This window comes from Marmota monax, unplaced genomic scaffold (genome assembly GCF_021218885.2).
Source record: "Marmota monax isolate L192 unplaced genomic scaffold, Marmota_monax_Labrador192_F-V1.1 WCK01_AAM20220418_F8-fsc00024, whole genome shotgun sequence".
NCBI lineage: Eukaryota > Metazoa > Chordata > Mammalia > Rodentia > Sciuridae > Marmota > Marmota monax.
The window spans coordinates 20,489,318-20,504,132 of record NW_026695224.1 but is presented as its reverse complement, the minus strand read 5'-3'; the positions used below and the strand labels follow the sequence as shown (position 1 = coordinate 20,504,132).

The window sequence follows — 14,815 nt, the reverse complement described above, 5'->3', positions numbered from 1 at the left end:
GCCTTTGTTTGTAATGACTGTTTCCTACTGTCTCAGGTAGCCACAACATTAAGCCACTGACATGATAATTTTCAACAGACACCCTGGGGGTGGGGGAGGATATTTGCACAAGCAAGCTCCAAGTCAGGTCAAAGAAAGGCAGGTTTTGTGAGTGAAGCCTTGCCAGAAATCACCATGCAGTTCAAATAATGACAATTTTCTGGGAATAGTGTTTTAAAGACACACCAAAACCTTGTTCTCCCCATTCTAGTATTTGTCAGGCTGTTGGTTTTCAAGGTTACCAAGGATCTGGGGAGATGGAAATGGTAATAGGGCATGTTAAATGGTCACAAAATTACTGTTCTTACTGCAAAGCAGCTATTTTACTCAAATAAACGCTCCCTAGACTGCTACAAGACTTTTAATTTCTAGAGTTCTGAAAAAGCTGATTCTGACCGTTTTTGCTAGTGTTGTCATTGTTTTTATGCTGCAGAGAACATCTGGAGATTGTTATTCTTGCTGATCTCACTCAGGTTTCCCTTTAAGTTTGTCTTCTGGTTCCTAGGTTGAAGTCCCAGTGTCCTTGTTGATAGACCAGCATGTTTATCAAAAATGTTCCCAGGCTGAGCAGGGCAATGTGTTCAGAACTTTAATTTTTGTTTCCCCAGCCCTTAAGAGTACTGAAAGCTCTTCTTGCCTTTGCTTTTTATCTGTTGACCTCTGTCAACTCTTTCAACTAATGGCCAGAACCATCAACTTACCTGCTCTAGAACAGGGAGTACTCAGAATGTCAGGCAGACCTTAGTGAGTTTCCCTTTCCCTCTGACATCTTGGCTTCTTAATTCCTAACTACTCTGGCAACCTCCAGTGCACTCATACATGTATTTTGTAGTTTATCCAGCTCTTCTTGGAGGTAGTTCTAAAAAGAGTGCTTAGTAAAGCTACTTTGTCACATCCAGAAGTGAAAGTATCATTGTCTTGGATTTTAACTCTACATATGTTGAGAGACATACAAATAACATTGTTGCTTTGTACAGTTAACATTTACATTTATCCATATTTTACTATTTCAGTTTTGCTTTTTCTTGTGTCTTTGACCATTCATCTGGGATCATTTGCCTATAAGAAATAAAGCCTTGTGAAGTTTCCTTTCATTAGGTTCTGCTCATGGTGAAATTCCTGTTTTCAGTTATATTAAAAGGACTCATTGTGTTCCCAACCCTGATTTTTGCAATGCATGAAATTCAAGATTTGCAGATACTTTCAAGTACAATTACTTCGTCATTCACATGTCTTCCATGATTGCTGCAGGGAAGTTAGCTGTTTTTATGTTTGTTTTGATATGGGGATTGAATCTAGGGGCACTTTTTAAAAATATATTTTATTAGTTGTTGATGGACCTTTATTTATTTATATGTGGTGCTGAGAATTGAACCCAGTGCCTCACACATGCTAGGCAAGCGCTGTACCACTGAGCCACAACCCCTGCCCCAGGGACACTTTAACCTGAGCTACATACCTGGTCGTTTCATTTCATTTTATTTTTTGAGATATTTCATCAAGTCCTGTGGGATAGTGTTCCCAGTCCTTATGGGACCCTTTAGAATACAGGGGAACTGTTACAGAACAAGTTCCACCCCTGGAGCCAAAGAGACTGGGGATTCTGTGACCATGAGTTCTTGCAATCAAACCTGAAGCATTTTAAGCTAGTCACACATAGTACCAGGCATGAGTTTATTAGAAGGGATAGGAAAAGGGGACACTATCAAGGAAGAAAGGAAGAGAGTGAGTCTTCTCAGAGAGGTGTGCCTCTCCCACCCTCCAGTTTTAATGGAGGTCCCTGGGAAGTTTCCAGAGAGTCCCACCCAGATCCATCTTTTGATTTTTTTTTTTTTTAACTAGGGATTGAACCCAGGTACACTTAACTACTGAGATACATCCCCAGCCTTCTTTAATTTTTAAAAATTGCTTTGGTCATACATGGACACAATTAGAACAAATAAAAGGAAAAAAACTGCAATTAGCTGAATTTTAATGTCCAGGTTCAAAATTAATAATTGTTATAGGACTTTGGTGAGAATTTTTCTCTTAGCTTGGAGTTGCTAATAAAGCCCCTGTTTTAGTTAACCTTTTCATTGCTGTGATCAAAACATGCAACAAGAATAACTTGAAGGAGAAGTTTATATGGGTCTCACAGTTTCAGAGGTTTCAGTCCTTAGAAGGCTGACTCCATTGCAGTGGGCCCAGGATGAGGCAGCACATGGTGTTTGAAAGACTCAACAGAGGAAAGCTGCTCCCTTCATGGCAGCAAAAAGAGAGAGGGGTGGGGGAAGGACATGACAGTAGAATGCATTTTGACACATCACATATAAGTGGACTATTACTTATTCTTCTGGTTGTACTGATTTAGAATCACACCAGTTGTGTAATCATATATGTACATAGGGTAATAATGTCCATTTCATTCTCCTATCCTTCCCGTATACCCCCTAGCCTCACTTCACTCCCCTCTGCCTAATCCAAAGTACCTCTATTTTTTCCCCTCCCCTTATTGTGAATTAGCATCTGCATATCAGCGAAAACATTTGGACTTTGGTAGTCAAGGAAGGGCTCTTTGCTGATAAAATACTTGAGCAAAGGGCTGGGGATGTGGCTTAAGCTGTAGCGCGCTCGCCTGGCATGCGCGGGGCACCGGGTTCGATCCTCAGCACCACATAAAAGATGTTGTGTCCACTGAAAACTAAAAAATAAATATTAAAAAATTATCTCTCTCTCTCTCTTGAGCAAAGATCTAAAGGGGAGGAGAAAGAGCCAATGTGAAAGTTCTGAAGTAGAAGTTGGCTGGGCTTGTGTAGGTTACTTTAGGGAGCCAGTGGGGCAGTGCTACCAAGAAGGGAGTGATGAGAAGACAGAGACAGATTGTTGAGAGCCACAGCCTGAGGGGCCCCAGCAAACTTCCAGCTGCCAGCAAACTTCCAGCTGCCGGCTGATGATTGGCTCACAGCAGCCCCAGCAACATCTAGCTGATTGGCTCCTCGGCCCCAGCAACATCTAGCTGATTGGCTCCTCTGCGGTGATGCTCATTGGACTGTTTCCCTGCCCTTTCAGACCACGGAGCTGCTCATTGGGGGACTTTTTTGGCTCCGCCCACGTGACCCAGCCAATCGGCCTCAAGAGCAGGAGGATTGTGGGAGGTGGGGAGAAGCTTGTGTGGGAGAGAGAGGCTTGTGGAAAGCCGGTGGTGGCAGTTGAGGCTCTGAGGGTTTTTCCTGAGAGACTATTTTGTTTGTTGTGTGTGGTTCTAAAAATAAAGTTAGTTTCTTTTGACAAGTGGCTCCTGATTGTGCCCAGCCAGACTGCGGCATTTGGTGGCTCGCACGGGGAGCGACTGAGGGTAAGTGAAACTGCTCGCCCCTGAGGGCAGGGCGAGAGGATGGGTAGCCATTTTAAGATTCTTCTTTTGTTATTTTGTTTCACTTTTGTTTTAAGTTGCCTGTCCCTGGAGATGAGTGAGACGGAAGAAAAACCGCTCACATCTGAGGAAAAACTATTTACGTCTGAGGAACAGATAGGGAGAAAGGACGGATGCCCATGTCAGGAGGATAGAAAGGCTATAATGAGTTTCTGTTGTTCCCTTTTTATTTCATTCTGTCTCGGTTTTGTTTGGCGTCATCTTGTTGGGTTGTATTATAGTAGAAATACGGGATCAGAAATTAGTAAAAAACAAACTGAAAGAGTGTTAAGTAAATTGTTAGAGGAAGGAGGCATCCCAGTAAAATCAAGAGCAGTCAGGGCATACGTTGATACAATACAAAAATGTAGCCCATGGCTTTTTAAGGAGGAGTTGTTAAATATATCACAATGGAACCATCATGGTGAAGATTTAAAAAGAATAGAAAAGAAAAGCCCAGGGACTCTGCCAGTTGGCACATTGCCATTGTGGACGTTCATATCTTGTTTGCTTAGTCCAAAGCCTTCAGTTCAGACAATGGTAGAGGAAGGAGAAGACATAATGATTCAAGTAAAAGAGAAGGTCTCTCAAGTTAGTCAGACAGAGAAAGAAAGTGTAAAACAGAAAAAGCCATCAGGGGGAAAGGTACAACAGGAGACTGCTACTAACACCTTTCTATCACCAGAGGGTGTAAGTGTCCAACCAACAGCACCACCTCTACAGGAGACTGCTACTAACACCTTTCTATCACCAGAGGGCGAAAGTGTCCAACCAACAGCGCCACCTCCATATGCTGGGAGGCCCCCAACCCCCACAGTTGATAGTTGGGATCCTGAGACAAGGTCTCAAATATTAACATGCCCTGTATTTGAGGCAGGAGGGCAGCGATTTTACCAAGTTTTAAATTTCAAAACAGTGAAGCAGCTAAAAGAGGCTGTAACAACCTATGGTCCTCAAGCACCCTTCACTGTAAGCTTGGTCGAATCCATTAACAACTTGAACATGACGCCAGCAGATTGGGCTAATATGTGTAAAGCTGTGCTAAATGGAGGACAATACCTGTTATGGAAGGTTGCCAATGAGGAATTTTGCAAGGAGACGGCTAGGCGAAATGCAGCAGCTGGTTATCCTCAGAGAAATCTAGATATGTTGTTAGGAAAGGGACCTTATGAGGATCAGCAGCAACAAATTGCATATGATCCTGGCGTATACGCACAAATTGCTGCAGATGCAATTAAGGCATGGAAGACTTTACAAGGACATGGAGGTTTACAAGGTCAATTATCTAAGGTAATACAAGGAGCTAATGAACCTTATGCTGAATTTGTAGATAGGCTTATTCAAACAGCTACCAGAGTTTTTGGGAATACAGAACAAGCAATGCCATTACTAAAACACCTGGCTTATGAGCAAGCAAATCGTTGGTGCAGAGATATCATTAGACCATGGAAACATGAAGATTTAAACACATATATTAAATTATGTAGAGACATTAATGAACAAGAGCAAGTCGTGGCAGCTGCAGTAAAACAGGCTTTAGATGCCAGAGACATTAATGAACAAGGGCAAATTGTGGCAGCTGCAGTAAAACAGGCTTTAGATGCCAGGCCAAGAACATGCTACAATTGTGAACAAACAGGACATTTTAAAAGGAATTGCCCCATTGGAGGAGGGTTTAACAAAACTAGGTATCAAAGGAGTAGAATACCAGGTATTTGCCCACGATGCCGTAGAGGGAGACATTGGGCTAATGAATGCCGTTCTCAAACCACCATAGAGGGTACTCCATTATCAAAAAACGAACAAGGACCAGGTGTTTATCCACAATATCGTGGAGAAAGGCATCGGGCTCCATTGCCAAAAAACGGACAGGGGGGCCCAATGCTCCGGGGCCCAAAACCACAAATATACGGAGCACTGGAGGAACCCAGCAACCCCATCAGGGTAGTGCCCAGGACACATTGTCCATCAGATCCCTCATCAGACAAACCAGAGGGAGCGCAGGGTTGGACATCTGCGCCTCCGCCAGAGCAGTACTAACTCCAGAGATGGGAGTTCAAATCATTCCCACAGGGGTGAAAGGACCTCTTCCCAAAGGAACAGTAGGCTTATTATTGGGACGCAGCTCTTCTACTCTAAAAGGACTTATGATAAGTCCTGGGGTAATTGATCCCGATTATGAAGGTGAAATAAAAATTATAGCCAGTTCTCCAAAGGGTATATCAGTAATTTCACCAGGAGATAGAATAGCACAGTTACTAATAATACCCAGCCTACATGATAAATTTTCCAGTCGTACTGTAGAAAGAGGTTCCAAGGGATTAGGCTCCACAGGTGTAGATTGGGCTATGCTTTCTTTAAATTTAGATTCTCGCCCCATGCTAAAACTAAATATTCAAGGACATGAATTTAATGGGCTACTGGATACAGGTGCAGACCTTAGCATCATCTCTCGTCAAGAATGGCCAAAACATTGGCCATTACAACAAGCCACTCAAACGCTTCGAGGCCTAGGAGTGGCAACTAATCCCCATAGAAGTGCAATGGTATTAGATTGGAAGGATCCTGAAGGATGTGAAGGAACTATACAGCCATATGTATTGGATCATCTTCCCGTAAATTTATGGGGACGAGATGTCCTAGATCAATTAGGTTTGACATTAACAAATAACATCAACCAAAATGCACCCACTATTATGACTAGACAAGGTTTTAGGAAAGGAAAAAGATTAGAAAAACAAGAACAAGGTATAGCAGCACCAATACAAATAGATCAAGGGAGAGACAGACATGGGTTGGATTTTCAGAAAGGGCCACTGAGACAATAAAAATTACTTGGAAATCAGAAAGACCAGTATGGGTTCCTCAGTGGCCCCTGACTAAAGAAAAGATACAAGCAGCCCATGACCTGGTCAAACAACAATTAGCAGAAGGACATATACAACCTTCTGTATCTCCCCATAATACTCCCATTTTTGTCATCAAAAAGAAATCTGGTAAATGGAGATTATTGCAAGATTTAAGAGCCATTAATAATGAGATGGTTATTATGGGACCTGCTCAATCAGGGATTCCTCAGTTGTCTGCTTTGCCAAAAACCTGGTATGTTTTAGTTATAGATATTAAAGATTGTTTTTTTTCAATTCCAATTCATCCTGAGGATAGTCCACGTTTTGCATTTACTATCCCTGCACTGAATCATGAAGGTCCTGATCAGAGATATGAATGGAAAGTACTCCCTCAAGGGATGGCTAACAGCCCAACTATGTGTCAAATTTATGTTAACAAAGTAATCCAGCCACTTAGAAATCAAAATCCTGAACTACAAATATTTCACTATATGGATGATGTATTATTAGCACACAAAGATAAAAACACATTGCTAGAATGTTATGCCACACTTACAAACTTATTAAAAAATTATAATCTAGAGATAGCAATAGATAAAGTACAATTAAATTTTCCAATTAATTATTTAGGAGTTCTATTATCCTCAACCATGGTCCGTCCACCAAAAATTCAAATACGAGTAGATCAACTCAAATCACTTAATGACTTTCAAAAGTTATTAGGAGACATAAATTGGATAAGGCCTTATTTAGGTATACCAACAGGAGAGTTGGGACCTTTATTTGATATACTAAAAGGTCCATCAGATCCAAATTCACCCCGAATGTTAACGCCTGAAGCAAGAAAGGCATTAAAAATCATTGAAACATATATGGAAAATATGCATTTGGATAGAATTGATATAAGTTTGCCTTTATTATTTATTGTACTACCAACAAAAAATATTCCTACAGGAGTATTTTGGCAAGAAGGTCCATTATTATGGATACATTTATCTTATTCTCCTAACACTATTCTTACTAGGTATCCTGAGGCTGTAGGACAATTAATACTCAAAGGAATAAAAGCAGCAAAGGGAGTGTTTGGAATTTCTCCCAATAAAATTATTACTCCATATACTATGAATCAAATTGATGAGTTAGCTAATGAGTTAAATACTTGGGCAATAATCATGTGCAAATCTAATGTTTCATTTGATAACCACTTACCATCTAATCCTTTATTGTCTTTTTGGTCATTGCATCCTGTAATTTTTCCAAAAATGACAAGAAAAACACCTATCATGAATGCTCCAAATATATTCACTGATGGGTCAAATAATGGTACAGCAGCAGTAGTTACCCCTGATCAAACTTTTACATTTTTAGTACCCAAACAATCAGCTCAAAAGGTAGAGCTTAATGCAGTTTTACAAGCTTTTGTGATGTTTAAAGATTCTGTATTTAATTTATTTTCTGATAGTCAGTATGTAGTTAATGCTATAGTATCTCTTGAAGATGCTGGTAGGATTTCCCCTTCTTCTACTGTTTTCTCTTTGCTTTCCACTATACAAAGTCTAATCTGGGACAGAAAAGATCCATTCTTTATAGGACATATCAGGGCACATACAGGATTGCCTGGAGCCCTTAGTTTGGGCAATGATTTAGCAGATAAAACTACACATGACATACATATTTTCTCTACACTAGAAGAAGCTATAAATTTTCATAAAAAGTTCCATGTCAATGCTAATACTTTACAAAAGCACTTTAAAATAACTAAGGAACAAGCTAGACAAATAATAAAACAATGTCAAAATTGTGTGACCTTTTTACCACAAGTTAATCTTGGAGTCAATCCTAAAGGATTGATACCTAACCATATTTGGCAGATGGACGTCACACACTTGCCAGAATTTGGAAAATTAAAATATTTGCATGTTACAGTTGATACTTCTTCTGGATTTTTGATGGGCTCCCTTCATGCCGGAGAAAAAACTAAAGATGTTATAGCTCATTGCTTACAAAATTTTGCCACTGTGGGTGTTCCAAAACAGTTAAAAACAGATAATGCCCCTGGTTATACTTCTACCTCTTTTAAACAATTTTGCTCAACATTTGGCATTACTCATATAACAGGAATCCCATACAATCCACAGGGACAAGGCATAGTTGAAAGAGCTCATCAAACTATTAAAATGTACTTATTAAAGCAAAAAGAAGGAATTGGGAAGGGGTATATATTCCCCAAAGATAAACTTAAAATAACCCTTTTTACTCTAAACTTTTTAAATTTGGATTCATCAGGACTTAGTGCTGCGGAAAGGCATATGTGTCCAAAAAATGTACATAAGCCCAAGGTACTTTGGAAGGATATTCTAACAGGACAATGGAAAGGTCCTGACCCAGTAATTGTCTGGAGTCGGGGGTCTGTTTGTGTGTTTCCACAGGGAGAACAGCAGCCGATTTGGATTCCAGAGAGATTAACCAAGGTCCTGACCCAGTGATTGTCTGGAGTCGGGGGTCTGTTTATGTGTTTCCACAGGGAGAACAGCAGCCGATTTGGATTCCAGAAAGATTAACTAAAGCGATTTCTACAGACCAAAAAGAAGATGATTTGGCTCAAATCCATAACAACTGATATCCAAAACTCCAGTTTGGCTATTCTTACATCTGCAACAGAACCAGGATGCTTTTTTCAATATCTATTTTATTATTGCCCTTTGCCATATCATGAAGTTCTATTTTGTTTTTTGAGCTCATACAGACCTAGGTTAATGTTTTGCTGATCAGTTCTATTTTTTGACTATAGAGTTTTTAAACATTGCAATGGAGATTTCACCTGTAAAAAGTTATAAGGCCTTTACTATAATGTTATGTGTTGTATGTATTATATTATGTGTGCACACTTGTGTTTTGTGTTATATGTTTGAATGTACGTATGTCCATATATCATATATGATGAGCGCTCATGATAAAATGGATCCAAATATTTTTTTTTCACGTGATTTATATGGTTTAATTTAAATTGGGTAAACAACTGTTGAGGATTGTTTTAATATGTAAACAAAAAAGAAGGTTAACAGATCTGTTTGTTTACTTTCACCTTTCCTTTTCATTATATTTAATAATTCTCTTAAAGACAATGTAAATTGTTAAGAAAATTGTTTTCTTTTAGTGCCTTCTGTAATGTTACATAATTTTTTCTTTAGCCATTATTGCCAGAATTCCTATCTTCATCCCAGTGCCGGTGAAGACAATGTAAATTGTTAAGAAAATTGTTTTCTTTTAGTGCCTTCTGGAATGTTACATAATTTTTTCTTTAGCCATTATTGCCAGAATTCCTATCTTCATCCCAGTGCTGGTGAAGTCAAAGATAAAACCAATCTACAGCTTCTACAATAGCCATCACTGAACTGCTTGCAGAACTTGCCTGGACACATTGTGAGCTCACCTGTATGCATTGTGAACTATCTGTTGGTGCAGCGACTTATGGTAGTGTTGGGGTATTTTTGCTGATGATGTCACCGGTGGTACAATTTTTCAAAGGAGCCCTCAATTGGCTTAATGTCATGGCATTTTGCATCCTCCTCTACTAGTGATGGTCTAAAATTTGGGGGCCAACAGAGGTGAGGCAAAGAACCTCACCCCCCCACAGGTGCAAAGGCCTATCCACAAGTATGGCTGTATGCTGGACCGGTAGTCAGTGACGGGTATGATCCAATTGCAGTGGTACCAACCTAAGACAGGAGGCTGACGCCTAGAGGTCAGTTCATCCGATGACGGGTAAGGACCATATGTTGAATTGGACTGCCTAACAGGCACGGTCCCTAAGCCACATGCTTGTTGTTTAAACAGAGAGGGGGAGATGTTGAGAGCCACAGCCTGAGGGGCCCCAGCAAACTTCCAGCTGCCAGCAAACTTCCAGCTGCCGGCTGATGATTGGCTCACAGCAGCCCCAGCAACATCTAGCTGATTGGCTCCTCGGCCCCAGCAACATCTAGCTGATTGGCTCCTCTGCGGTGATGCTCATTGGACTGTTTCCCTGCCCTTTCAGACCACGGAGCTGCTCATTGGGGGACTTTTTTGGCTCCGCCCACGTGACCCAGCCAATCGGCCTCAAGAGCAGGAGGATTGTGGGAGGTGGGGAGAAGCTTGTGTGGGAGAGAGAGGCTTGTGGAAAGCCGGTGGTGGCAGTTGAGGCTCTGAGGGTTTTTCCTGAGAGACTATTTTGTTTGTTGTGTGTGGTTCTAAAAATAAAGTTAGTTTCTTTTGACAAGTGGCTCCTGATTGTGCCCAGCCAGACTGCGGCAACAGATGACATCAGGCAGCAGGTAGTGTTGAGTGAGGCTTTCATTTAGATTTATTGAGTGAAATGGGGAGCTATTAGAGGCCTCTGAGCAGATCTTAGATTTTTACAATATGGTTCTGGCTGCTAAACTGTGAACACAAAGAGGTAGGGATGAAATCACAGACAAATTTGAGGGCTGTTGCAAAAATCTGGGCCAGAGATGTTGATGATTACTTGGACTATGGTGGTATCAGTAGAGAAAGAGAAATGGCCATTTTTTAAAATCCAGAAAATTAGCAGTCAGGCGTTACTATTGCTTGGCTGTGGGGTGTGAACAAAAATCAATCAACAGTGGTTACCTGGTTTAGGGCCTGAGGAACTCGAGAGATGGGAGTTGCCTTTTCTCATTTGGAAAGACTGAGTGAAGAACATGCTTATAGGGGAAAAGGGGGAGATTGGGTTTATCTTTAGACATATCAAATTTGAGGCATGTTAGGACATTTAAGTGGAAATACAAAGTAAGCAGTTGGTTATTGTGAATATAGAATCATAGGATGGAGACATAAAATTTGAAGTTGTCATAAAATAGATTTTTATGCTATGAGACAGGTTCAGAGTCCCAAGGTGGTGACTGTAGAAAAAGAAAACAGATCCAAAGACTAAGCCCTAAAGGAATTCCCACATCTAGAGCAAGGAAAGATAATTTGTGAGAGGTAATTGCCAATAAATTATAAGGAAATCTAGGTAAGTATCACCTGGAAGCCAAGTGAAAACATATGTCAAAAATGAGGCAAATGATGTTGAATAGTCAAGCAGACCAAAAAAATACTACCGCATTTTGCCACGTGGGGATCACTGTGACATTTAACAAGAGGAGAAACAAAGAACTGATGGTAGTGGATGCAAGAAAGATTGGAAGAATTGGAAACAATGAGCGTTCCATATCTCTATTGAGGAAAACTGCTATTAAGTGAAGGAAGAAATGGAGTAGTGGGTAAGTGGAAGGAGATGGAGAGTATACCATGTGTATCTGAGGAAAAAAATACACATTATTATGCTGATGGACAACACTTAGTAGAAAAGAAGCTTTTAAGATGCAGGAAAAAGAGCAATTGTAGGAATTATGTTGTCATTTAAGGATGGGTCTAATACACTAGAAGAGTTGGTCTCAATAAAAGAATGAAGTCCACTAGAGGATAAGGAAGGAAGAGCACAAGGACAAGATGCACGCACAAGGACAAGATGCACACACAAGTTCTTTTTTCACATTTTTTTAGAGCATTATGTTATACATAGTAGGTGTGTTTATTTGGACAAAATCATACATGTATGGAATTTGATTTATTCCATCTCAGTCCCCATCCCCTCCACTTTTCCTTCACTTTTTCCTTTTACTTATTTTTTATTTTTCATTTATTTATTTTTGATCAGTTCTTGCCAAACTCAGAAAATCAAGGAGTTCTCTTTTGATTGCTTTTTTTTCCTCAGTTAACTAGGAAACAGGGTCATCAGCTGAGGGAGGAGTGGGGCTAAGTGTTAGAGGTTTGAGTAGAGAGAAGGTATAAAATGGCACCTGAGGGCTGGGGAAATAGCTCAGTTGGTTGAGTGTTGCCTTGCATACATAAGGCCCTGGGTTCAATCCCCACCTCCCCCACCCCACAAAATGGCACCTGAGAGGGGGATGATGATTAGACTAGGGAAACAAATGCTGGAGATTGGCAGACAAGAAATTTAAGTGGGACTAACATCATGGTTTTGTTTTTCTCCATTTGGCTGCATGGGTACAAGAGTGGAATAGGCAGAGCTAGATTTTTTACTTTTTGCCAGATGTTTTGGTTCCTTCATTTAAATACTGTTTTGAATAATAAGGATATACCACACATGAATCTATTGATATGGTTCCAAATGTAGGTGCCCACATTTTTACTGTTTCAAACATTGCTGCTGTGAATACCCTTATGAATGTTTCTTTGTGCTAACAGGAGAATTTCTAGCATAGGGTATGTACCTACAAGTGGAATTCTTGGATCATGAAGTATGCCTAGCTTCAATCTTACTAGATATTCCCAAATTACTCCCCAAAATGATTATACCAGATTACCTTCCCTCTCAACAAAGATTAATAAGAGTTCTCAATTTTCCCCGCTAGAGTCCTAAATTTTTGCCAGCCTAACTACTATGAAATAATGTCACATTTTTACCTTTCAACCTTCTGATTTCAAGGTTGGGCATCTTTTTATTTATGAGCAAATCTGCTTTGTCTTTCCCTACTCAAGTGCTCACTTTACAAGACTATATTAAGTGCCAACTATATGACTGGCATTGTGATAAGCAGAACAAAAAGAGCCTCCCTATTGGGACTCACAATCTAGTATGAGAAAAAAAACCAAGTAATCACCAACATAAATTGTGGTAACATAAAGGACATTTACAGTAACTATGAAAATTTAATGAAGGGAGATTAATTTCGTTGATATAGGATGTAGTTAGCAAAAACTTTCCTGAAGTGACATTTGCATTTTTACAGATGAGTAATTAACCAATTTTCTAAAAGCCCATTGTCACTGTAAAGAACTGAGCATCACTACCTGATAAATTCAAAAGTATTTTTTTACCTTTCATAAGGTGTGTTAGATACTCTGGCAGATATAATGCTTGCCTTGGGCCCTTCCACAAACACACAGGAGTGGAGACTGGTTTTCTCCTGGCTCTCTTGAAATTTTGAGACTATTCATCCTGCACTGAATACTGTTGCATGCAGCTTATTTTTGTCTGAATCTCATAACAACTGGCATACTACTCTATGCATGCTGACTCTGTAATACCATTCTGGATATTTTATTTGATCTCATTCTGGATATAGTATGAAAAAAAAAGTAGGGTGCTTTAAAACATAAAAATGTTCCATGTCATTATTTTAAAAATCAATACCAAAATCAACTCAAATAAGGGACTTAAAAAGATCAAGACACTGCATCAACATGAAAAACATTTATGATAAACATTTTAAAAACATAATACAAGATTTTATCTATCATATAGGCAAATGTAAATAACTGATATATTAAGGATATAGTTAGGAAATTTAATTTATTGAATAGTCAAGAAAAATATTCCAGAGTCCTTTGCCACTTTGTCTTTGCTCAGCCTCCAACCTAACCTGTCATCATATCCTTTCATCCATTCATCCCCAAATGTATTACATGTACTTCCGGAATGTAACACGGCTCTGGAGACATCAGAGTTTGAGGATAAGAGCTATACTGGTGGAGTCAGAAAATCCTGGATTTATAGCCTGAATCTGTCTTGGGCAGTACAACTGTAGGTAAGTTATTTATTTAACAAGGGTATAATACATGTATTCGGTTTATTTAATGCAAGCAACAGAAACACAAAAAATTAGGAAAAAAGGAGGAACTGTTGGACTGATAGTGGGGAGCTCATGGAATTCCAGAGAGCTTCAGGAATTGAACTAGGTCCATGGGACCTCAGGGAACAGAAACAAGAATACTTGGATGTCAGCTTCATCTTCTGCTACTACAGGAGACCTCCCATCACTAATAACAAAAATCAGACTTTAGGAAGCTCTAGGCCTTCACCTTTACAGCCTAGATATTCAAAAACAGTTTCCTTGAGCCAGGCATAGTGGCACATGCCTACCTCAGGAGGCTGAGGCAAGAGGATTGCAAGTTTGAGGCCAGCTTCAGCAATTCAGTAGGGCCCTCAGCAACTTAGCAAAACCCTGTCTCAAAAAATTAAAAGGGGAGGGAATAGTTCAGTAGTAAAGCACCCCTGGGTTCAATCCCCAGCTCACCCCCTACCACCACTAAAAAAAAAAAAGTTGCCTTGAAAGTTTAACTTTGAAAAAATTCTAGCAAAGGATTCTGATTGATTTGCCCCTAAAAATCAGGACTAAATATCCTCATGCATATTAATCCCTGATTTAGGTCACATGCCTGACCCTAGAAATATCACTGAGCTCTGGGGACACACTGACTTGTGTTCCTGTGGTCATTGAGGAGGGATTGTTACAAGAGAAGAAAAGAAAACACTGGGCAAAGACAAGGGCTGCCACAGCATCTCCAACCAGGAGTTGTGAGGATTAAATGAAATGATGGAAGTGAAGCACTAAGCACAATATCTTTCACACACTAAACATAAATAAATGATAGCTACTATTAACTTACCTGGCTGTGAAGAGTTTAGCAGTTAATCCCTTCTTCTTGATGTGGCATCCTTTATCTTAGCCAAGTTCTGAAAATTGAA

General features: G+C 39.9%; 1 protein-coding gene across 2 annotated transcripts in view; it reads right to left on the bottom strand.

Annotated features, from left to right (window-relative positions):
* Positions 1 to 14,815, bottom strand: part of Zfp90 (ZFP90 zinc finger protein) — a 47,168-nt gene that overhangs the window by 16,219 nt on the left and 16,134 nt on the right. The window contains exons 5-6 of one of the 2 annotated variants that reach the window (XM_046434910.2): positions 14,737 to 14,803; positions 1,533 to 2,276 (exon numbers count right to left, since the gene is read on the bottom strand). In XM_046434910.2, coding sequence (XP_046290866.1) covers positions 14,793 to 14,803 — 11 coding nt within the window. In that variant the 3' untranslated portion in view covers positions 1,533 to 2,276; positions 14,737 to 14,792. Of the gene's footprint in view, positions 1 to 1,532; positions 2,277 to 14,736; positions 14,804 to 14,815 lie in introns of those variants that run through there. The other variant, XM_046434909.2, reaches the window with a different exon arrangement.